General features: G+C 41.8%; 1 protein-coding gene across 11 annotated transcripts in view; it reads left to right on the top strand.

The window, feature by feature from the left end:
- The window catches only part of syne2a (spectrin repeat containing, nuclear envelope 2a), a 108,689-nt gene that overhangs the window by 81,410 nt on the left and 4,329 nt on the right, over positions 1-22,950 (top strand). For 10 of the 11 annotated variants that reach the window (XM_078173918.1, XM_078173925.1, XM_078173919.1 and 7 more), the window contains 22 exons: positions 167-314; positions 613-707; positions 2,469-2,700; positions 2,853-3,050; positions 4,605-4,727; positions 6,525-6,680; positions 10,142-10,300; positions 11,479-11,645; positions 14,982-15,144; positions 15,534-15,724; positions 16,036-16,186; positions 16,696-16,878; positions 16,973-17,110; positions 17,447-17,638; positions 17,810-18,101; positions 18,566-18,634; positions 20,448-20,590; positions 20,739-20,865; positions 21,444-21,640; positions 21,723-21,899; positions 22,076-22,204; positions 22,287-22,478. In XM_078173918.1, the coding sequence (XP_078030044.1) occupies positions 167-314; positions 613-707; positions 2,469-2,700; positions 2,853-3,050; positions 4,605-4,727; positions 6,525-6,680; positions 10,142-10,300; positions 11,479-11,645; positions 14,982-15,144; positions 15,534-15,724; positions 16,036-16,186; positions 16,696-16,878; positions 16,973-17,110; positions 17,447-17,638; positions 17,810-18,101; positions 18,566-18,634; positions 20,448-20,590; positions 20,739-20,865; positions 21,444-21,640; positions 21,723-21,899; positions 22,076-22,204; positions 22,287-22,478 (3,622 nt within the window). The remainder of the gene's footprint in view (positions 1-166; positions 315-612; positions 708-2,468; positions 2,701-2,852; positions 3,051-4,604; positions 4,728-6,524; positions 6,681-10,141; positions 10,301-11,478; positions 11,646-14,981; positions 15,145-15,533; positions 15,725-16,035; positions 16,187-16,695; positions 16,879-16,972; positions 17,111-17,446; positions 17,639-17,809; positions 18,102-18,565; positions 18,635-20,447; positions 20,591-20,738; positions 20,866-21,443; positions 21,641-21,722; positions 21,900-22,075; positions 22,205-22,286; positions 22,479-22,950) is intronic. The other variant, XM_078173920.1, reaches the window with a different exon arrangement.

Raw genomic sequence — 22,950 nt, 5'->3', positions numbered from 1 at the left:
CACTTAAAATCATTTCAGCCACTCTGGCAGAGATGTGTAACATTACCTGTTGTTTCACAAGATGTTCAATGTTGTAATGACTGATCTAATTTTGGTGGATGTGTCTGTTTAGAAAGAAGCTTTCAGTTGTAGTCTAATTTTCCTGTTTTATGCTCTTTTTTTTCAGAGCCCTGGAGGCTGAGCGTCAGCGCTCTCAGAACTTTCAGGAGAAGTGTAAAAACCTGACGTCTATCCAGAAGAAGCTGGAGGAGGAGTTGATGTCAAAAAAACCTCAGAGTCTCTCCAGCCTCCAGGAGATGCTGAGTGTCCATCAGGTACAATACACTTTTCACATTCTCTACATTTCTTTCATTTCAGAGATATTGATTAGACTTCTATCTGACTAACTGGGACCAGTGTCTAAATGGTTTTAGGACTTAAATTATCTGGGAATCAAGGGTGCTTCAAGATTTTTGCGCCTTGGTACACAGAAAATAAATGTAACTCAAATTTAAAAGTTTGTCTCAACGCCTCTATGCTTTTTTGTCTAACATGGTACAGTGATGAGCCATGTAAGTTTAAATACAGATTTGATTTATGAATGTTTCCTGTTTTTATCTCCCACTCCCACAGAGGCTTGAGGCTGACATTATTACTGGACACCAGCTTCTGCAGGGTCTTCTCTGTCAGGCAGTCGAGTCCATGGAAACAGCAACGGGGGAGAAAAGGTGACTGATTGAAACATCTTGAAAGACAGGAAATGGCAGTTTTAAATCTTTAACAAAAAATTTTTAAAGCTCAACAGGTTTTCGGTTCCAGAGTCCAAAATACTGCATGCACAGCAGTGGCTCATCTCCTTCCTGTAAGGCCTAATTTACCCTGGCTCTTCTTCCTCTATGTCTCATTTCTGGACTAGAATGATGTTAATACATTGACAAAGGATCATAGAATTCCTCAGTTTCAGGAGTGCGCTCAGTATAGCATACTCCTTAGTTTGATTGGTTGGTCAAATTCATAAGAACAGCAGGTGTTTGGCACCACAATGGCACCTATAACTCCAAGTTATTAAATAATTTATGACTGCCAGTTGAAGGAGCTGTATTTTATTGATTATTATTATTGATGTCCTCCTCCTGCTCTCCCTCTCTTTGTCATCAAGGCTCAAGATTTGTCTAACAGTTTAATAAGAGCCACCCTTTTGAAGTTCAGCAACACCAGGGACCATGACATCTGTCTGAAAGGAAAATTTCAGTAGGTAGAGGGGAGTTAAGATGAAGAAAAAACAGTGAAAAAACAAGGCCTTTGAAGTTTTTGAAAATACAAATAGACATGGATCATTGAAAGTGTTTTAGTTTATATAGTTTGTGCAGGAATAGAAATCCCCTGTCTCTCCATCTCCCACTTACACAATACATTGCTTTACTGTGCTATTTTAAAGAAGGCAAAAGATCACATAGTCTGCCATCACTGTATCACAGTGCAATTGAGGAATGTTCAAGCTTCACTCTCTTTTAATTGTTGTCTCTGAGCTTCGGTAAAACCTACTAGTTCTCAGTAGAAAAAATTTCAGTGTTGTAACAGCAATTAACCTTGAACTGTGTCTCAAACTACTTGAGAAAACTGAGCCTGGAAAGTTCTGAAAAAGCTTGAACTGAAGGTGTTGGAATCCTGAAGGGGCTTTTATCTTCGCTAAATATTTAAATGTTGACAGGACATGTGATGCATCATGGTCACACTATCAATATCTAGTTAGGACAGGATGTCAGATCTCAATAGATTGATAAAATGTTTTACACATCAACTCACTTTTGGTATTTGGACCAAACTTAGCACCACTATTTAAAAAAAAAGAAAAAGAAATAAAGGAGAAAATGATTCAGCACTGTCATGCGGAGGAGAAACTGTGGTAGTAATCAGGGCATGCTGATATTAAGTTTTGTATTCTTCACAGGTCCTGTCACCCAACAAAATAATTAGATTTGAGGTTTTCTGGTTGCATTTTTGTCTTCATTTATTGCTCATATTGAGTGTGCGTTGCTGACATATAACAAAATGCAGCTTGTGCAGGTGTTTTTCTGCTCTGGAACATTTGAATGACTCTTTCTCCAGAGCTTCCTTAAATCATTTTTATAGTCTTTGGAAAGCTTAGAGAGCTCTTAATATTTTTCATATTTTATTTTTGTGAGGAGCTAAAGGAGAGTTTCTTCTCTTGCCCCTGCTGGGATCACTGCTTAGGGTCATAAGACGGTGTTAAAATCCTGCTGATTTTATGTTGATTTAGCAGTTACCTGTGAAGGGACTATGACAGACCCATTTGTAACTTTTTTCTTTACTATTTTTTGTGCAAATTTTTTTAACCAGGAAAGTGTTTTATGCTGTTTCTATCCATTGGACGGATCCCAACATATGTAAACATTTTCCATCAGTACTATTATTTTTCTCCAAATATATCAAAGCTGAACCTCTTGTGTTGCCTCTTGCACACACAGATCTGAACTCATGGCACAAGTGATCTCTATGAGGGAGAGCTGGTTCAACTCTGTCGCTCTGGCCAGCCAGCGCAGGTCCTTGACAAAAGAACAGCTAGGCCAGTGGAGAGTCTACCATCGTGGCTCCAAACTATTGTGGAAGCTGTTGAGGGTCGTCGACCCTTTGCTGCCCCCTGCTGGACCTGCTCTGTGCGCACTGCAGCAGCTGCAGAGCTGCCTGGATGATAACCAGGTTAGTGTGTGTGGATGCCAGTGAAAGTGTACAGTCACCTTCTTATATTAATTAACAAAAGTGTGGTAATAGTAAAATTGTGTACCAAATGTAATATTTTATTTTGTTAAAAATACTAAACAATAAGCACTGTCTCCCCATTTCTTTCAAAGTGTGTTGAAGATGCTCTGGGTCAGCACACCGCAGTGTACACCCAGACGCTGGAGGCTGGCAGACATTTATGTGAAACCATGACAGAGTCTGAGTGTCAGAGCAGACTGCAGTCAGAGCTCCAGGCCATACAGGAGGCCTGGGAACGAAGCGCCCCACTGCTGGAGAGGAGGAGAGACCTGGTCAAGACAACTGTTCAGGTAACATATTTCATATTTCCATCACAGCCCAAGACTCCCATATTTGTCATTGTAATGTTTATTTTAAATCATACATTAAAAAATTTCAGTCTTAGTCTCAGTAAAATCAATCCCATTAAGGTTTTCAAAATAAGACAATAAAAATTTGACTTAAACAAACATGGTAGTCCTACCAATATATCGTTCAGTCAGCAGGATACAAATTCACTGCACTGTTCAGTTTACACTGCTGAACTGTTGAAGCAGCTGTATGCAACATTTAGAGCATAAAAGTCTGGGGCAGGATTGTCTGCACACACTTCTCAATATGGAGGTGGCTGAGCCAGCAACTGGAAGCTAATGGTGCCAACTCCATAAACAGTGCTAACAGCAGCAACAGTGCTGACAGAGCTGTTGGCTTGGTGGGAAACTGGAGGGTGGGTGCTACGCTTGCATAACGATGGCGTCCCATAGCAGTGAGTCAGGACAGTGTTTTTACTGGTAACTGCCATATGAGTGCAGTGCAGAGCATCGCAGATTAGATTTTATATCTTATATAATTTAAGTTCAGCCAATGAATCCTACTGATTTCCTAAAATGTCCCTGGAGTTCACCTCTTCTTTTTTGTTTCCTTAATGGTTACTGGAGTAAAATAAGAATACAGATATTAGAAAAAATACTTAACAGAAATATTAACACTCTTCTGCTGCAGATGTGGTCAAAAACTTAACAGGAAGTAGAATCCAGTGGAACTTGCATTGCCCTGTATTGTATTGCCCTGGCACAGACCTCCAGCCGAGAGGGATCAAAGAGAAGCTCAAATCTATCCATGATCCACATCCAGAGACGGCTGGTTACCAGGGTCTGTCGCTTTCATTCCATCACTGTACAGAGCTGGAAGGCAGGAAGGCATGGACACACTCAGACTCTAATAAAATACTACAAAAATAAAGTAAAATAATCAAAGCAGGCTGAAATGTTTGAATAACAGAAGGGCTTCCCAGCTTCATGAGCTGTGTTGATTACAGTATCTGAATGTTTCGGTGCCCAGGCCAGGCAAGGTCAGGGAAAGTTGTGTTAACCCTTTTAAGCTGAACAGGATCCGCCTGCAGGAAAGGAAATCCCTCTTAGCAACATGTCAAAGATCACACAGAGAGGAGCATTAATGCACAAAGTAGAACTGACAAGCAGGAGACACACTTGGTCATCAAATAATGGTCAAGTGAATAAAGGTTTATAGGGGCAGAAAGGCATTGTGGGTGCTGTGGTTTGGTTCCATTTAAAGTGTACGGTCTCGATCTGAGGGATTTTTGTTCGTTGAAATGATTACGTGTTTGGGTAGCACACTTGCAGTATTGTTTCTGGTATAACTTTATAATATGGCATGTTGAAAAGCAGGTTACCTCTGCGGTGATTGATGTTCTGAGATGTGATTTTCAAACACAGTTCCCCAAAAATATACTGTCAAAGTTTTCATAGCACCCTCGAGCTCTGTGGTTAAACATTAACATGTCAAATATTTGTTACACACTGACACCCGGGATTCTCCTTCTCTGTGCTCTGCTGTTGATTTAGAAGTGGTCTCAGTGTCAGGATGGGATCACCAGAATCATGTCTGAACTGGATGAAGTGAAAAACAAGCTGGAGCAGCCGCTGCCTGAGAGACTGCAGGACTCTGAGAGCGAGACACACATTCAGGTAATTATAAAACAGGAAGTCTCTGTGAAATCTCGTCTGTATTCTGATCCCTCACTACTGGAACAGCAATAAAATAAATCACAGCCTGTAAGTATTTCTACCACCACTTACTCATAATGAAGGGAAGTTGTGTAACAGCCATTTTTAAAAAGAAACGCAGGACATTTTAAAAACATTTATCAGCCATGCAGACCCTGAATAAAGGAACAATGACACAAAAATTGGTGCTCCAAGCCAAACTTTAGCATACAGTATTATATGTTGAATAGTGATAGAGCATTAGCAATATCCAAAAATAATGACAGAAGTCTAATCTTATTATAATAAATGTTATAAATTGTGTACAAATTATTCTGCGCAAACCTGCCAGAGAACCTACAGTTCCTTCTTTCCTCCTTTTTAAAATGATGCAATAGTATAACAGAGTTGTAGCTACTAGAGGTGGACGATATGGCCCTAAAATAATATCAAGATATTTCACAGTATTTTTGCGATAACCATATTCTTGACAATATGACAAATTAGTAAAAAAAAAAAATTATTAATTTAAGAACATAGAATTGCAACAAAATAAGTGATATAGTTAACATGTCAACCAAACAGATCGCCTTCAAATACTCAGTAAGAATTAAAATTATCATTTCTTTAGCTTCAGATTCTGTGTACAATATTAATAGTTCAATTAAATAAAGTCTAGCACAAACTACACATTTAAACAGCTCCCAAATACAAAAAATGTACCCTGGGATTTCCTTCTCTTTTAGCAAAATCCTAAATGTTTTTTTTCACCTGGACCTTTATGCTCTGCCATTTCTCCTCTAATCATCACGCTGTAACCTGTGACAGGCTGTTATGACACCAGAACTATCGCACGTTCACATATATGTCGTTTAGCCATGAGCGTCACGTAGGTTTATGACGAAATCACTTGACGACACTAGGAGAGGTGAAGAAGAGACGCTGTGCTGCTGCCGGAGGGGCCGCTGAATGAGTTCCTTCTGAGCGGTAACTCGCTAAAACAGCCTGCGAAGTCTGGGGCTGTTCATAAAACATTCAGGACGCCACAGTTTATTCCACACTACTGATGATCAAAGCATTTCTAAAATTTTAGATAGGTCCCTGTAGATAAAATCCTAGTCCTTATTACTGCAGACAATCATCCAGTAGCACACAAAGACAGTCTCAAAAAACTCTTGGTATTAACAGAGCAGGACCCCATTTAGGATGAATTTTCTGCCACAAAGTACCCAAATTACTTTTCAGTATCCATGCTCGATTTTGCAGAGAAGAAGGCGCTAAGGATGACCTGAATGCGTTCATTGAATAACCTTATATAATAACAGACTTGTCATGGTTTGAGATGGAGACTGCAAAGAGTAAATTTGTGAATAATGTTTTTTTCATGGTTATCAAAAATTATAAATTACTGTACAACATATATGACAATAAAGCATAACGTTGCTACATCAGTCCCAACAAATCAGCAGCATGAATCTGTTGGTGAGTAAGCTAACAGGTCAGTTGGTCTGCAAACTAGCCAAAGTCCCCCACCCCTCAACTCCATCAGTAGCTACCCCCCATCCCACCAGAGCGCCTCTGAGTTTACCCCCCTTTCCCTTATTAAATACCCCCATGCTTTCACTCCCCTCCCCCTTTCTGCCCCTTCCAACCCTCCCCCTGTCCCGTCCACAGCCCTTTAATCTGGATGGTCAGAGCGAGGAAGAGGTGTAGAAGCGTATGCACGCAGCTTGTACATGGCTGTCTGACGGGATGTCTGTGTATGTGTGTGTTATGCAGGAGACAGACCTCTCTCTGCAGCGTGTGGCCAGTGGATTTAAGGAATTGGCCACCATGAAGACGGACCTGTCCCAGTACGTCGCGGCTGGTGACTCGGCTCTGCTAGAGCAGCAGCTGGAACAACTCCATGCGCAATGGGAAGAGCTGTGTATGAAGGTGAGAACTGACAACAAATAAATATATATCTAGAGAGAGAGGCCATAAATGGACCAGAGAGTGAGGGATTGTAGAGGTGCAGGTGGAGAGGAAGGACCGGGAAGGGAGGGAGAGATGGAGGGAAAGTTGTTGCGGGCAATGTCTTGGCGGTGACCAGCAGCACAAAGCCTCTGCACCACTGGGGCTGAACTACCACACACATACATGCACATGGACACACTCATTTGTTTGAGAAAAGAGCAACATGTTCAGGTTGATAGAGGGAAAATTCTTGTCCTATTATTAACACCCTGGCAACTTGCCTCCTTACAGCTCAACTAAATGTGTTTTTTAAATCCTCTGCAAATGTGCCAAAACTCAAGCTCATTGTTTAAGTTCGATGCACGCTGTACGGGACAGGTCCAGACCTGTCTTGACATTGGTTTCTGCTGGTATCATTTTTTTGCAGTTCATTCACACGTTTTTCAAAGAGTCACTTGAAAGGTCATAATTAGCTCATGGCTCGGACGGACACACTGTACTAAAAGAACAATCACGTGAAACTCTCAGAACAGAACTGGCTGTTAATTCTGTAACTGCATTATTCATGAAAGTAGGTCTAACGTATAGACGCGGGCTCAAATTCCTACAGTTAAGTCTTTTGGCTTAAACACAAATACGCTCTTGTTCTTCAGAAACCAACAGTTATGACATGCTGGGGACATTTTTGTCAGTTACTAGGGTTATGGGATAATTTGCGGTCATGCTAATTGGGTCCCCAGTTAGAAGTGGCTGCTTCCACCTGCTCCTGTCTTGGCAGGAGTTACTGGGACTCACAGATGCAGCAACAGCAGCCAGCAGGTTTTTTTGTTGATGTTTGGTGCTCTGTATGTTGTAGTCTGCTCATCCTAACTACTGAATTTTCTTACGTTTGTCTCAAAATAAACATGAAACACATAATTTCCCGAAAACTATTGAATGTTCTCAAGGAAAGACCTGCCACTTATTGAGTGCTGAGTATCAATTGAAAAAGCCGACATGCATTTTGTACATAGTATGAATGAGTGGTCAAAGTATAGTTAAGCCATTGCAAAATTTTATTTTTTGCTAAATTGTCAAACTGCTGGAAAAAATTAGATTAAGTCAAGTTATTTCAGAAAGGACAGACTAATTTCAGCTCTTTGGTCACACAAGATTTTTCATCCCTATTAATTCCTGACGTGGCCGGGGGGCATGGATCTGAGCCAGCACCATTTCCTCTGCATAGCTAACAGGTTGTAGGTGGGGGAAGCCACTGGAATGGGTCCGCTGAGCAGATGGCCTGGCTGGGCTAAAGGGATTCACGGAACAGCCTCTATTGTTCCAGGGGGAAGCACAAAGTCCTCACGGGGTGACAGCAGCTCACAATGCACCCTAAATTCTCCAGAGTCCGAAAAGGCCCAGCAGTGTTAGGACATTAAAACCAAAGCAGGGCTCATTTAAATCAAATAGATGCCACTGAAAAGTAAAATATAGCTGGTTTAGCAAACATGCCCCGTGGGCTTACTAAGCCCTTTAACCTCAAAAAGATCATCAGCCCCCTCCTCAGCTACGTAATGGGGTGTTTTCATGGCATTAAGCTGTCATTAGCAAAATGGACCTTGTTAATTTTATCAAACGGCCAGAGTCCCTCTGGGATTTCTCTCAGTTCAGTTGATTACTGACTCTGATAGAGATTAAATGATGCTATTGCTTCAGTGTAATAAAATAAAACACTTAATGTTCAGTTCATTTGGTTTTTTTAATTCACTTCTGTATCATGTAATCTGTTGTATTGAACAGTACTTGTCTTTAGTAATCTACCAGGTTGTGTGTCCCTTTGCACTAAGCTCAAATCTACAAATTGAACTGTTGTGTAGTAGAATTAGGTCAGAGTACCCTGGATACATACCAGGAAATATTACAGCGAATGACACTGTTTCAGACTGGATTGATATTTGTCAAAATCCAAAGCACCACTGTTTTGAAGCTTTTGTTGTACACATTTCAGACAGTTAAGACCTTTTTGTGTGCAGTTGTTCCCAGCAAATCTGTAGTAAATTTGGCAAAAAAACATGCATAATTTTGTAACTAAGACACATCAATCAATCAAACGTAATTTAAATGCACTTTTCATACAAACAGAATGCAAGAGAAACGGTAGCACTCTGGCAATGTTCATAAGATGATAAAATCCAGTTTTGGTTATACTTTTAATGTGTTGTTCAAAACTAAGATGTGAATCAAAGATAGCTCCAAGGTTTTTCACTTGTTGACAGGGTTTTAGTGCCAGTTCTTGTTTCTCTCTCTGCGCTTCAGGACCAATAACTAAGACCTCGGTTTTCTCCTGGTTGAGCTGAAGAAATTTTTCCGCCATCCAGGACTTGGTGTCTAAAATACAGTTAAAAAGGGCATCAGTTGGCCCTGAGTCATCAGGAGACACAGTGATGTACAGCTGTATATCATCAGCATACTGTAACTATGGAGACTGATGCCGTGCCTCCTGATGGCGTTTCCAAGTGGCAGCATGTAAACATTAAAAAAACATTGGACCTAATACTGAACCTTGGGGGACCCCACAATCCATTTTATAACTTTTTGATAAATATTCATCCATTGTTACATAAAATTCTCGGTCAGAAAGATAAGATTTAAAACAGTTAAAAACAATACCAGAGAGGCCAACCAGATTATGAAGTCTAGCTAAAAGAATTAAGTGGTCAACTGTAACATAGGCTGCAGTCAGATCAAGTAGTACTAATACAGAGAGTTTTTTCACATCCATATTTGACCTCAGGTCATTAACAACCCTGACCACTGCCGTCTCTGTGCTTTGATTGGCTCGAAAGCTAGACTGGTATTTTTCAAAAATATTAACTAATATTAACTGACCCAAAAAAAACAAGCTTCTCTAAAATTTTACTTAAAAATGGCAGATTGGACAATGGTCGGAGTTAGTACTGAGGCATCTACATTATTTCATTTCAAAAGAGGCTTAACCATGGCAGTTTTAAAAGAAGGGGGGAAATTTCTTTTTCTAGTGTAAATGTTATCATTATAATGGTTTGTTTAAAATCTATAAATTATGTTTAGTGCCTGGTTTGGACAAAGCACCTCATCTGGTTACCCTGAACTAGCATTATAATGGTATCAAACGTTGCTAGTGCAAATATTAAACCAGTATGTATCATATCTGATACGTATGCTGTCAGTCATGTACAACTTACTGGTCTATTTCTAATTGTAGATTAGTTGGCACCACAGGTGTCCAGTTAGCACTACAAAGGTCTGTCTGTAAAGTGAAGTATTAAAATGGCTGTTTGAATTGCAACAGGCAGTAGTTAACATAAAAATACATCTGTGTGGTCAATGTGAAATCATTAAGCAGTGATTATCTGAGTACTGATACTTTGACATTGAGTTACTTAAGAGTTACTTAATACCACTTTTATCATTTTTCCCAGGTATCCTTGCGCAGGCAGGAAATCGCAGACCGCCTCAATGCCTGGACCATCTTCAACGACAAGAACAAAGAGTTCTGCGATTGGTTGACTCAGATGGAGAACAAGGTCTGCCACAGCGGAGATCTGAGCATCGAGGAGATGGTGGAGAAACTGAAGAAGGTACAAACTTTAGTGAATGTTTATATCTTCCTATTTTGTAAGAACAGGTGCTTTCGTGCATTGTCATGTGAAAACTACAATACAGACAAATATTAGGGCTCCGTCTGGTACGATTTTGTGTCAGATATTTTTTAGGATATTTTTCCAACTGTCCAACAACAGTTGGTTAAAAGTGTAATGTTGTAGGAGTTCCCTCACTTCAACCATGACTCCTGGATTAGAGTTTATACAGGACACTACTCGCACATTATTCTCCATAAATAGCACATTATGTAATCCCCAGCATCAGACCATGATTCAGGGCATGAGCATCACATGTTTAGGTTTAAATCCATACATAAACAACGTGAATTATGCTGTTTATAACAGATGGTGGCCTGGAATGAAATGGCTCTGCTGCCCTTTGTTCATACACAACAGTTGTCCTTTCAGCGACTGAAAGCCTTTTGTACCTTCCTGGCTCATCATGAAGCGTGCTCATTTAGTAAACAAAACAATAATTAGTTGGAACGTTGTAGGGTTGTTGTTTTGGGCTGTAAGATTAGATGAGAAAATTACTGGCACTAATAGTTCCCTTTAATTATTTGGATAGCTAAGGATGGCACTTCCTGGTGATCACTGACCGCTCCAAGGCGTGGAAACAGGTGTGTGGCAGGTTCAGTGAATGGGACACTGAATAGGGGAAGTTTGTTGTAGACACTTTGAATCATTCCACATCAGCCAATTTCTCAAAATGGTTGCCAATGCTAACCTGGAAACCATTACTGTCAAGCCCTGTTGTGTTTATCTGGTCATTTAAAGCTTTAATAGACAAGATTATTTCAAAACTGAGATGCTTGCTACCTTTTTTATGACTTTTGCTTGTAAGAGATCACAGAGTGGCCAAATAAGCATAAAACATGCGGTTAATTATTGATATGCTTCATGATAATTGGGCATTAATGTCTTCAACTGCAGCTGAACCTCACATCCATAGAATGCAGGGATTAAATTATGTATTATGCATAATAACATTACTCAAAAACCTCCATATAAAATCTGCCAACACAAATAAATACTAGAAAGAAAGAGCTGAGTAAAATTCAGTCAGTCAGCATTGGATAGATGCTGTTTTTTTCTTTTCTTGAGGACATGATGGTTGTAAAGCAGCAAACTTTCATCATGTCATGTTTCCACAGGACTGCATGGAGGAAATCAACTTATTCAGTGAGAACAAAAGCCACCTGAAGCAGCTGGGTGAGCAGCTGCTGTTAGCCAGCGACGAAGCCAAGCAGATGCAGGTCCACGGCTCGCTGCAGGAGGTCAACCAGCGCTGGCACAACCTCTTCCACGACATCGAAGCCAGGTGAGAGCAGCTGCAGCTGCCGCAGAAGCTGTCAGCAGGGGTTAAGTGACACACTAACATGTACGTGTGTGTATTTGTATCAATCAAGCACTTTGCAGAAAAGGAAAGCAAACAAAACAGACTTTTCAAAGGCAAATAGGTATATTAAAAATCAAAGTGTGTGTGTGTGGATTGTTTCAGATACACTCTAAATTGCACCCCATGATTAACTTTGAGCACCAGCACCTTTCACAGCAAAGCCACTCTACATTAAAGAGCATCATTATGCACTGACAGGCTCTAACAGGGAGCCTGTAATTAAACAATAGCTCTAATGCGCATCCATCCACCTGCTGTTGTGTTAGTCGTGCTCTACAGCTGTCAGCAATACATGTCTTCTAATGTACAGTCTGTAGGTTAAGCCCCTGTCATGGTTAACTGTTACTGCCCCTGACACCCCCCTGTCAGACAGATGGACAGTCCTGTAGAAGAGCCGGAGACACAGACCTGCACATCCACCCCCACCACAAAAAAAGCTGTGCATACATCTCAGACAGTACCATATTTCCCCGTGTCCACACTGACTCCCCCACTTATTTGAGTCTGGGGTTAGTGGGAGGGGCTTTGTCTGTCGGCATGCGTTAATCGCTGAGGTCCCCTTTAGATTTCAGAGGGCTTGATCCCATGCGGGCAACATTGTTGAATGTTTAAGCCCTGAATTCTTGACCTTTTACATGTTATTTCTGTATAGAGGTGCTTTAGAGATTTAAAAACTTTAAGAAGCTGGACTTTTTTACAAGTAGGGAAAATAACCCTTCATTTTCTTACATTACATTTGACTACATTTTTCTTAAAACTTGAAACTGCTAGAGTCAAATTTGAGTGCTTCCACACTCAGCATCTTTGAAGTCTTTGTGCCTTTAGCAGCTAGCAACAACCAATCAGATGCAGTCTATTAATCAAGCAGCATAATTATGTAAGTACAAGTAAAGTGATAGATTTTTAAAAAGCACATGTACAGTAACGTGAGCAGAATTTAGTGTCTGAGTAACTCCGAGCCCTCCTGCGGTCAGCCGTACTTTGTTAATACCAACCATATATCCTCACTTATCCTCTGGCTCTTTTCTGCTCTGTTTTTTTCTCCCCGTCCATTCTCCCCTTGTCCCTCTTCCTCTCCTCTGCGAGGACCCCTGACCGGGCTTTGTGTCTTTGTTGGGCCTCGGCATGAAGCTGCTGGCCTTTGTTAGGTTGTCAGAGGTAGAGAGGGAGTGAAAGAGAGACAGAGACAATTTAGTTGACAGGGACGGTTGTATCTGCAGAGAGGAAGGGTATTTTCTGGGCAGAATTTACACTGACTCTTTTGTGTCTTCATTACACGGCCATAAACATAAAGCTGCGTTAAGTACACGCACAAACTAGTCCAACTTAGTCCTGAACTTTAACTAGAGCTTGGCTCGCAGTCAAATGGATTTTCCAACACAAAAGTTTTGCCACGAATGCATCATTTTTCAATCCATTATTTTTAAGGAATCACTTTTTTTCATTTAATAAAATATGTGCAGTAACTCTCTACTCAGAAGAAGTAAAAACCATCCAAAATGATAAATATCCCTATCAGATCTGAAAGAGCTCTCATACATGCAGTGGCCCCAGTATCCTGCATGTGTTGGGACCCTCTCGTGCCTTCTTCAGACTGCCACTTCCTCTCACAGCTGTTTACAGTGCGCATTGTTTTGGTGGAGAGCGTCTCGCTGCTGGACCTCGACAGCACAGGAAGGATCAAATGGGGAAATTAACTCAAACTCCCAAACAGGGCACACTTCAGGCTTTTAGGCCTCAGAGAGAGCTTTTATTGTCCCCAGCGTTGCCATGACACCAGTCAGTGTGGAGCGCTGTGTGTGTGTGTGTGTGTGTGTGTGCGCATGCACACAAAGGGTTCAGTTGCCATGGTGACTTTGGAAATTCAACTGTAAGATACCTGAGTATGTAGTAGGTTAGTTTGTTCTTTCTTTCTTTCTTTCTTTCTGTCTCTGTCTTTTTTCTTTCTGTCTTTTTCTCTTGTCTTTTTTCTTTTCTGTCTGTCTGTCTGTCTTTCTTTCTTCTTTTTTGTCTGTCTTTCTTTTTTATCTTTATTTCTCTCTTTCTCTGTCTTTTTTCTCGTCTTTTTTCTTTTCTGTCTGTCCGTCTTTTTTATTTGTCTTTCTTTTTTATCTTTCTTTCTTTCTGTCTGTCTGTCTTTCTTCCTATCTTTGTCTTCCTTTCTGTTTCTTTCCCTCTGTATGTCTTCCTTTCATTCTTTTTCTTTCTTTCTTTCTTTCTTTCTTTCTTTCTTATTTTGTTTCTTTCTGTCTGAATTTTTCCCCCTTTTTTTCTTTTATTGTCTGTCTTTTATCTTTTTATCTTTTTGTCTTTGTCTTTGTTTGTCTTTCTTTCTTTCTTCCGGCAGTAGCTCAGTCCATAGGGACTTGGCTTGGGAACCGGAGGGTCGCCGGCTCAAGTCCCCACCCAGACCAAAAAATATGGAGCGTGGACTGGTAGCTGGAGAGGTGCCAGTTCACCTCCTGGGCACTGCGGAGGTGCCCTTGAGCAAGGCACCGAACCCCGCAACCGCTCGGGGCGCCTGTCCATTGGCAGCCCCCTCACTCTGACATCTCTCCATTTAGTGCATGTAGTCCTGTTTGTGCGTGTGTGTGTGTGTGTGTGTGTGTGTATTTCAGGTCTGTGTGTTAATGACAACAGAGTGAAAAGATTGAATTTCCCCCTTTGGGATTAATAAAGTATATAATATTTAAAAAATTAAAGTCAATTCTGTCTTTCTTTCTTCCTTTTTCCTTATTTTTCTCTTTGTCTTTCTCTCTTGTTTTTCCATCAGTCATTCTTGTCTTTCCTTTAATTTTTTAAAATTACATTTATGTGTCAGGGACCACATACAGTACAAAAAAAGGAGATGCTTCATAGTACAAGACTTAGCGACTAGCTTATCTTGTTTTTTAATTTCCATATGTTTGGAAAAAAAACCTGCCAATCACAAAGGATCAGTGGACCTGGTGGGTATTCAGATATTCCTCTAATATTTGCTTTGGTATTTTTTCTTGTGGATTACTGGCAAATTGACATCTTAAGGCTTTTAAATCTAGCCAGGTGATCACTTTGTTACTAACTCAATCATAACCTATAAACATATGCACATACACAAGCAGAGATGACTTCATTTGAAGGGTCACAAGCTGAAAGGGTTGGACATCTCAAACAGTCATGACTGCTTGAATATGGACCACTAAATGTGAAATTTTGATCATACAGTTCATTGCGTGTTTTGCTGTGTGTGTGTGTGTGTGTGTGTGTGTGTGTGTTCAGGGTGAAGAAGCTGAAGGAGACTCTGGTGGCTGTGCAGCAGCTGGATAAAAACATGAGTAACCTCCGCTCATGGCTTTCTCGCATCGAGGCCGAGCTGTCCAGACCCATCACCTACAGCGTGTGTCACCACCAGGAGATCCAGAGGAGGCTGGCTGAGCAGCAGGTACATAAAAACACACACACTGTTATGTAAGCCAGTCCAGCAGTGGTTTAAACCTAGTTTGGAGTTTTGTGTTTCAACTCTACTTTCAATTAGAGGCCCTCTTTTTTTAAATTTCTTTTTTGTTTAGTTTGATTTTTTATTCTTCTGTTTCTGTATCTTCTCACACTTTTGTTTTTGTTCCCTGCCTTACTGTCCCTCCCTCTCACCCTTTGTCTCTCTTTATGATTAATAATTCATATCTGTCCTTTGTTTAATTTTGGGAGTGGGTGGTCTCATCCAGTGAGCCCCTGTCCTCCATCTGTACGTCTGTGGACTGATGTTCAACACATGGTTTACTGGTACGGACTGATGCGATGTCTGTCTTCATGCCCGTCCATGTGTCTGTCCAGGAGCTGCAGAGGGACATTGAGCAGCACACGGAGGGCGTAGCGTCAGTGCTCAGTCTGTGCGACGTTTTGCTGCGGGACGAAGACGCTGCTGGCGGCACTGAGGTGGAGAGCGACTCCCTGCAGGAAACGAGCCGCAGCCTGGATCAGCGCTGGAGGGCCATCTGTGCCATGGCCCTGGACAGGAGGCTCAGGTAGGAAGTAGAACACACACACACACACACACACACACACACACTCACACTTTCTATGGTGTCGTGATACTTTTCACCATGTATGAATCAGTCAGATGAGGTTTACTTTATCACCTTGCAGTCAAGAATCCCAGTCCATTTAGTTATTTTCCAATCAAGTTAATCTTTTAAATTAAGATGATACATATTGATTAAGAACTTTTATTTAATGCCTCACATTTCCAAAACTCAGGTGATTTCAGATGGTTAGTGATAAAAGCCTTTATCAGTGTCACAGAATGACTGTAACTCCAGCATGTGTCTCCTTTTAGGATCGAGGAGACTTGGAGACTCTGGTGCAAGTTCCTCGATGACTACTCGCGGTTCGAGGATTGGCTCAAGATGGCCGAGCACACCGCTGCCAACCCCAACTCTGCAGACGTCCTTTATACCGTCGCCAAGGAGGAGCTCAAGAAGTTCGAGGTCAGTTGTGGGGTCGGCAGATGGAACAGACTTGAAGTACCAGTGGTTTTGTTTGCTCGTTTGTTTTCCCAGAGTGAAATATTGTTTGGTATTAAATTTCATGTGATAATATTCACTGATTTTAAATTACTGACTTGTTGCTGGACTTGTGGGGTGTTTGTCTTTTTGGCATTGCACGGCCAAAACTACTGTCAAAGTGTCAGGAAGCCATTTTCCACTGCCAAAAAAATAAATTTAATACCCACTTTTTCTCTATGACCCAAGGAATGTCACTGATATTGTTTTTCCACATTGTTCTTTCTGGTGTCTGTTAAGTTAGGGGGGAAAAATCTGTTTTAAAAATGACTAAGAAAAAAAGAAACCAGGCCACAAGTATTTTTTTCCAAGAAAAATGAATGATTAATTGATTTTCAAAGTTGGTGGCAAATGTTTTGAATAATATTTTGAGCCATTGTTCCTTCTTAATACTCTACATCTATGGTTCATCATATCTTCCGCTGTTTTTTTAGGGTTTCCAGCGGCAGGTTCATGAGCGGCTCACCCAGCTGGAACTGGTCAATAACCAGTACCGCCGCCTGGCCAGGGAGAACCGCACTGACCGAGCCAGCCAGCTCAAAGCCATGGTCCATGAAGGCAACCGGCGCTGGGACACCCTGCACCGCAGAGTGGCCGCCATCCTCCGTAGACTCAAGGTACAGTACAGCTAAAGTAGTGAAATTATTGTTCATTTACATGTCACTGTGTTTTCTAGTGTGTGACTTTTGAAGGATTTCTTCTCTCTCTCAGTATTTTACCAGCCAGAGGGAGGAGTTTGAAGGCACGAGGGAGAGCATGCTGGTGTGGCTGACTGAGCTGGACCTGCAGCTCACCAACGTTGAACACTTTTCAGAGAGTGACGTCCATCACAAGATCCAGCAGCTCAATGTGAGGAGTTACTGTGACCACACAGACGGATACAGTCTTAGAGCCACTGCACAAGACACAAACAAGACACAAAAATATCTTTTTGACAAGAAATGATCTATTACAACCTTCATGTCAAATGGAAAAGAAATATTTCCTCATGTAGTTGTCTGAGGTGCTCACATCTTGCAGCCATTAGAAGTCATGGTCATTTGTCAAGACGATTTCCCTTGACTTCATTTACCACAGCCCCACAACAGATACCAGCAGCAGTCATGTTTGGTTTCTTTTGGTTTTCTGAAACATTGTTTTAATTTTCTTGACTCTGTCTCTGTTCATCCAACCCATTTCCTTCAGAGCTTCCAGAAGGAGATCACCCTGAACACAGAGCGCATTGACGGGCTGATAGTGTTTGGAGAGGGTCTGATCCAGAAGAGCTCACCGCAGGATGCAGCGCTGATCGAGGACGAGCTGGAGGAGCTGCACTCCTACTGCCAGGAGGTCTTCGGCAGACTGGTCCGCTTCCACCAGCGCCTCAGCCAGCCCTCGGTGAGCTGGAGCACACACATTCACACCACATACAGTACTTTTCCTATTCTCTTTCACTGATTTTTATGTGGTCCATTTGTGACTCTATTTTAAGCTAGCTTTGCAGATCAAGTGAATTACAGACAAACTTTATGGTTCACACATCTGGCTGAATACCTGTTATTTATTTAGGCGATTAAAGAAGAGCCAGAGCTCTCTGCCACCGCCTTGTCCTTGGAGTCGAGCTTGGAGCTGATTGGCCGACCATGGCTTGGGCGGACCCAAGGAAGCCTCCCAGCTACGCCCATCCACCTGCTGGCCTCTCCGTTAGAGGGTTCAGGAAGGGAGACACCGGTGAGCGTGGACTCCCTGCCCCTGGAGTGGGACCACACCGGAGACGTGGGAGGGTCATCGTCACATGAGGATGACGAGGAGGAGGAAGACGAACACGAGGATGACAGAACTTACTTCAGCGCATTATCAGGTATGTTTACAAAAGGGCATATCGTTTAAAGACACAGCAAAGGGTGCACACGCTTTTATTGCTCTAAGTAGAGTTGGTCAGTTTATCAATATCAATATCACAATCTGAGACGAGATTTTGTCATGGAGTGTTGTCTTTTCCTGGTTTTAAAGGCTAAGAGACTGGAAACACAAGAAAGCCAAGGACTGTTTGACACCCAGGAGCCTTGGCATGAAATTTAGATTATGTTCCAGTTAAAGTCTAGTAAAGCTCTTGAGCCCCTGAATGTGTTCCTGGGTTACTGGAGAAGCTCCTGCAGTGGAAAAGGATTACTTTAAGAAGTGTTGCTGGTAGCTATGCCAAAGTTGATATGATAAACATCAGGTTTAATAGGATTTCTAAGATCTAACATGTATTTCACACACACACACACACACACACACACAGTCATAGACAGCTGTAGTCTGACCCCTCTCTCCTCGCAGAGGTGGAGTTGTCTGAGAGCCAGGAGGAGTTTGTCGAGGCCCCGGAGGCCCTACTAGCCTCCTCACTGGGTAGGCAAAAGAACATCTTCACCTTCTGCTTAATAAATCCACTTGGGGCTCTTCACGGTGAAATAAGTTTCCAGCACATGTCTTCCAGCAGCTCGTGTATCACTTTGCATCTGTTTGCTTGTACTATTGTTGCTGCTGCTCTGATACTTTGCCTCCCATGGTTGTGGTTTGGAAAATCCTTCAGCGCCAACAGAAACACTTTCTACCTTTTCCTTTCTCTGACACATTTTTGTTTAATGGGTATTCTCTGGCTTAGACTTGCTGTGGTCTGAATTTTAAAAAGGACACTCACTGGCTAATGGGCAGGGTAAAGATCAGGACTCTCTAAATGTCAAAGCCCTGGATAGATTTTATAATTTAAGTAGTTTGGGGTCTTGCAAAAAATGAATTTTAATAGCACTGTACTCATAACACTGGTCTGATTTTTGGTCTAACGTGTCACTAGCTGGACAGATAATTTAAACAGTGGCTGCATAAATAACATGTCATTCAATATTATTCATTTTTTAGGGATCAAGACTGTTTTTATCTGCCTTTGTGAGGCTGGATCTTTTTTCATTTATTTCATTTTTATCCACAGAATGTGCATGTTTCTTTACGACTGTCTCTCCTCACACCAACGTCTCTTCCTCATGACCTTTCATTCTCTTCCAATGTCCTGTCCTTTATCTTCCTAAACTGTGTTTGACCATCTTTTGTTTGTCTACTCCTCCATCAATTTCTATGTATGATGACCCTTAATAAGACCCTTGATCAGCCACCGTCACTGGCCTCTGAATTTCACACTGTGTCTTAAAGGTATAAAATGTAGGAATTGTCAGTTGATGTTACATTTAAACATAGTCCCTCCTCCCTACAGTGCTTGTACGTACACTGCAAGCTAGTCTACTTTTGTATGAATGCTACATTTGTTGTACTGGAAAAGCTAATAGTTTAGCAAGCTAACTAAGCTAACTGCAAGCACCTAGCTGTCCAACAGAAAACAGGCTAACTCTATCCCTAAATTCACACACGTTTTGGAACGAGCTTTGTATGCTTGGCGTTCCCCCTCACTATGCTTTCCGTAGTGTGTCCACGATTTTCATAGCTTCCTCTAGATTACCTACGTTTCTGTAGTCCGACCTCACCTGCACGCTGCGATTGGCTGGGGGCTATACGCCCAGGAATGTTGCGAACGTAGCAAAATAAGAAGAAAATAAGACAATACAGGCAAAGGGCAGAGTCTCTGCAGATAAATTCACTGCCACGCACTTCTAGTGGTTCGAAAGTGATGATTGAGAGAGATTATTTCTGTATGAGTCTAAACATCTTTTGAGTAAAATCCTGCATAGTATACCTTTAATATTGCCTTTTTCACCACAATTTGTTCAGTCATTTTTAAAGTATCAGAACATCATCTGCATCTTTAAAAGTTTTCACTGTCTCAAAACTCACTCCTTCTACTCCAACACATGAAATACGGTATTAAGTAAATGCTACCACACAGATAACACACTCTTAAATTTCCAGGGGCTTGTTGTGATTTATGCTTGGGTGATATTTTCACTTGGCTTTGGAATTCAGTATTGTAAATGAGGTTTTGCAACTTGGAAGTTCTCATCACTGATCACCGTAAATATTCTTCCAGTATCTGCATGCTTCCCCTGAGAAATGCTCAAATGTCTAATATTTCTTGCCAAATTCAAAACTTTCACCAGGGAACATTCACAACCCTACGACCTGCATGTAACATTTTCTCTTAATGACCAAGTAACGATTTATTATCAGTCAGGGTGTTGTGCATTAATGCTTTGCTTTTCTGTTTGTGTTTTAGTTTCAAGCAGGTCTTTGGCCGTACACGATTCTCCTAGATGGCAATCACAGGGAGACCCAGAAACACAGTCTCTGCAGCTCGACTCAGAGGGTCACACTCAGGCTCCACCCACCCTCACCAGCACCCCTCTGAAGCAGGGCTATGTACGTGAAGTAAACTAATATCAGTCAATCGATGGGATGTGGGATGAAATCATGAAATTTTTTTTTAATGATAGATTTCATACAGATGTGTTTCAGCCTGTTTGCATCTCCAGCTGTCAGTGCTAACTAAAGTGTGTTTTGTCTCCAGTTGCGTCTCATGTCTCAGTGCAGCAGCAGCATCAAGGACATTAAAAGAGTCTCACTGATCCTGGATGATGAGGAGCAGCCAGAGGAGCTCGGTCTGACAGGTCTGACTGCCTCAGACCAACAGTCAGGTGAGTGACCAAGTGGCAGTCTCCGGGGCTGAAACATAAAACCAGTGTGCAAGTTCCAAAAACTGCAGTTCCTCTAATGGCCACTTGAGGCTGGCTCAAAGAATGAGTCAATTCCTACAGACCTTCATGTTAAAATGCCCAACTTTACAGCAGTAATAAACATATTTACAGCCTGGTACAAATAATATCTGGTCTTTAAGGCTAAATTCAACATTCACGACAACTGTATTGGAACTGAATTTTTATGTAACTCACACGCTTACATTTATTTAAGGCTTAACATTATGCATAATTAAGGGCAGACCATCCAACATCCAAATGCAACAACCACAACAGTTTTTAAAAACATCTGAGAGCAGGGCCATAGAACAAAAATACACTGAAGATTATTTGTAGTGTTTTGATTTAAATCCTTCTGTAATGCTGCTGTTTTTTTTATTTCTGTCTGACCAGCTGTAAGTTAGGATATATGCATCTACAGGATACATCCCTGTCTGTAATATTTAATAACGGAGTTTCTTGTAGCACCATGTGACAAAAATACAAACCTCTACATCAGTAAATGTTTGTGCTTTCAGGTGTGATTGAACGCTGGGAGCTGCTCCAGGCTCAATCCAGGAGCGACCAGCACCCTCAGGAGCCCCGACAGCTCACATCTGACCTCGACGAGATCACTTCCTGGTTAGGAAACACTATCCCAGAGCTGGAGCGCCTCCAGCAGTCTGACCCAGCAGCCAGCATTGAGGACATGGCAGCCAGAGCCGTAGCAGTAAAGGTAAAGATTTAAGACCAAATACATCAGACCTGATGATAAGTGTTCAGCTTTTGTGTTTATATTCATGGATATTTTCTTGCAGGAGATGCAGAAGAAGTTCACCCACTATAAGTCCATCATGCTGTCTGCCAACCTGCGAGCACAGGAAGCTCCAGAGCTGCAGGAGAGGCTGGCCGGTATGAACCGAGACTGGAGCCGAGCATGTACAGGCCTCCAGCAGTGGGACACCAGTCTGAGGAAGACACTGATGCGCTGCCAGGTGAGAGGAAATACCTATTCCTAACAGACTATTACTACTACTGCCATCACTGGTGTTCTGTACTATGCGTAAGACAACAATAAAGGCGACACTTTTACACTGTAGTATTGCTACATTTACTAAAGTAAAAAACCTAAATGCATCTTTCCCCACTGCTTTTACCCTTCTCCACTCAGGAGTTTCATGAAACCCTTCATTCTCTGCTGCTGTGGCTGGCCCATGGAGAGAGCAGACTCTATGCAGTGGACATCAGTGACCCAGACACACCTGTCCAAGCCCTGCGACAACACCACAGCACACTCACAGTGAGCAGATAATCATGTTTTGTCAAGCATTTATTTCCTTGCTAGCTACACTGTCACCATCTCTTGTGTTTGTTGTTTGTAGGATCTGCAGGAGGAGCTGCAGGGCAGACAAACTCAGCAGGCCTCCCTGCAGGCTCTGTGGTCTCAGCTGCAGCCTGAGGACGAGGCCGAGGAGAGCATTGAGGCCCAGGAGAAACTACATGTGACAGGTGGCAAACTGAAGTCGCTGCTGAGGCGGGTGGACCAGGACCTCGGCACCCTGCAACAGCGTCTGGTGAGCATAAAGTGTTCTTTCTGTCAGCTCTCCTGATGTTTTGATTTAATAGACATTATGGATTTCAAATAAGATGGTTACTAAAATCACTACATTTATTTTAACTGTTGTTGTTTATTCTCCGTTATACCATGGTCTTGGTGAACACTCGATTCTGATTGGCTGTAGGGTGTCTATTAATTCTGGATAATGGACCCCTTTTCAGTAGTTTCACTGAAACTGTCTGTTTACTGTTCTAAATGAATGCACTGGCTACATAATTATGATCAGCCTGCATCTGTATTGAGTAACCATAGCAACAGGGTCTCTGAGAGCCACTGATTACAGTTTATTTCGAACAGTTAAGTCCTTCAATGCCTAATCCTCTGAAAACTTCAGGATGGAGACTGTAACACACAAGCTGCAAGAAGTACACTGCCCCTCTAAACTTAATGAAACTTGTATCACATCAGTGATCATCTCCCAACCCATT

The sequence above is a fragment of the Epinephelus lanceolatus genome, chromosome 13 (assembly GCF_041903045.1).
Source record: "Epinephelus lanceolatus isolate andai-2023 chromosome 13, ASM4190304v1, whole genome shotgun sequence".
NCBI lineage: Eukaryota > Metazoa > Chordata > Actinopteri > Perciformes > Serranidae > Epinephelus > Epinephelus lanceolatus.
Note: the sequence above shows the minus strand (reverse complement) of the source record. Positions and strands in the feature narration are given on the sequence as shown.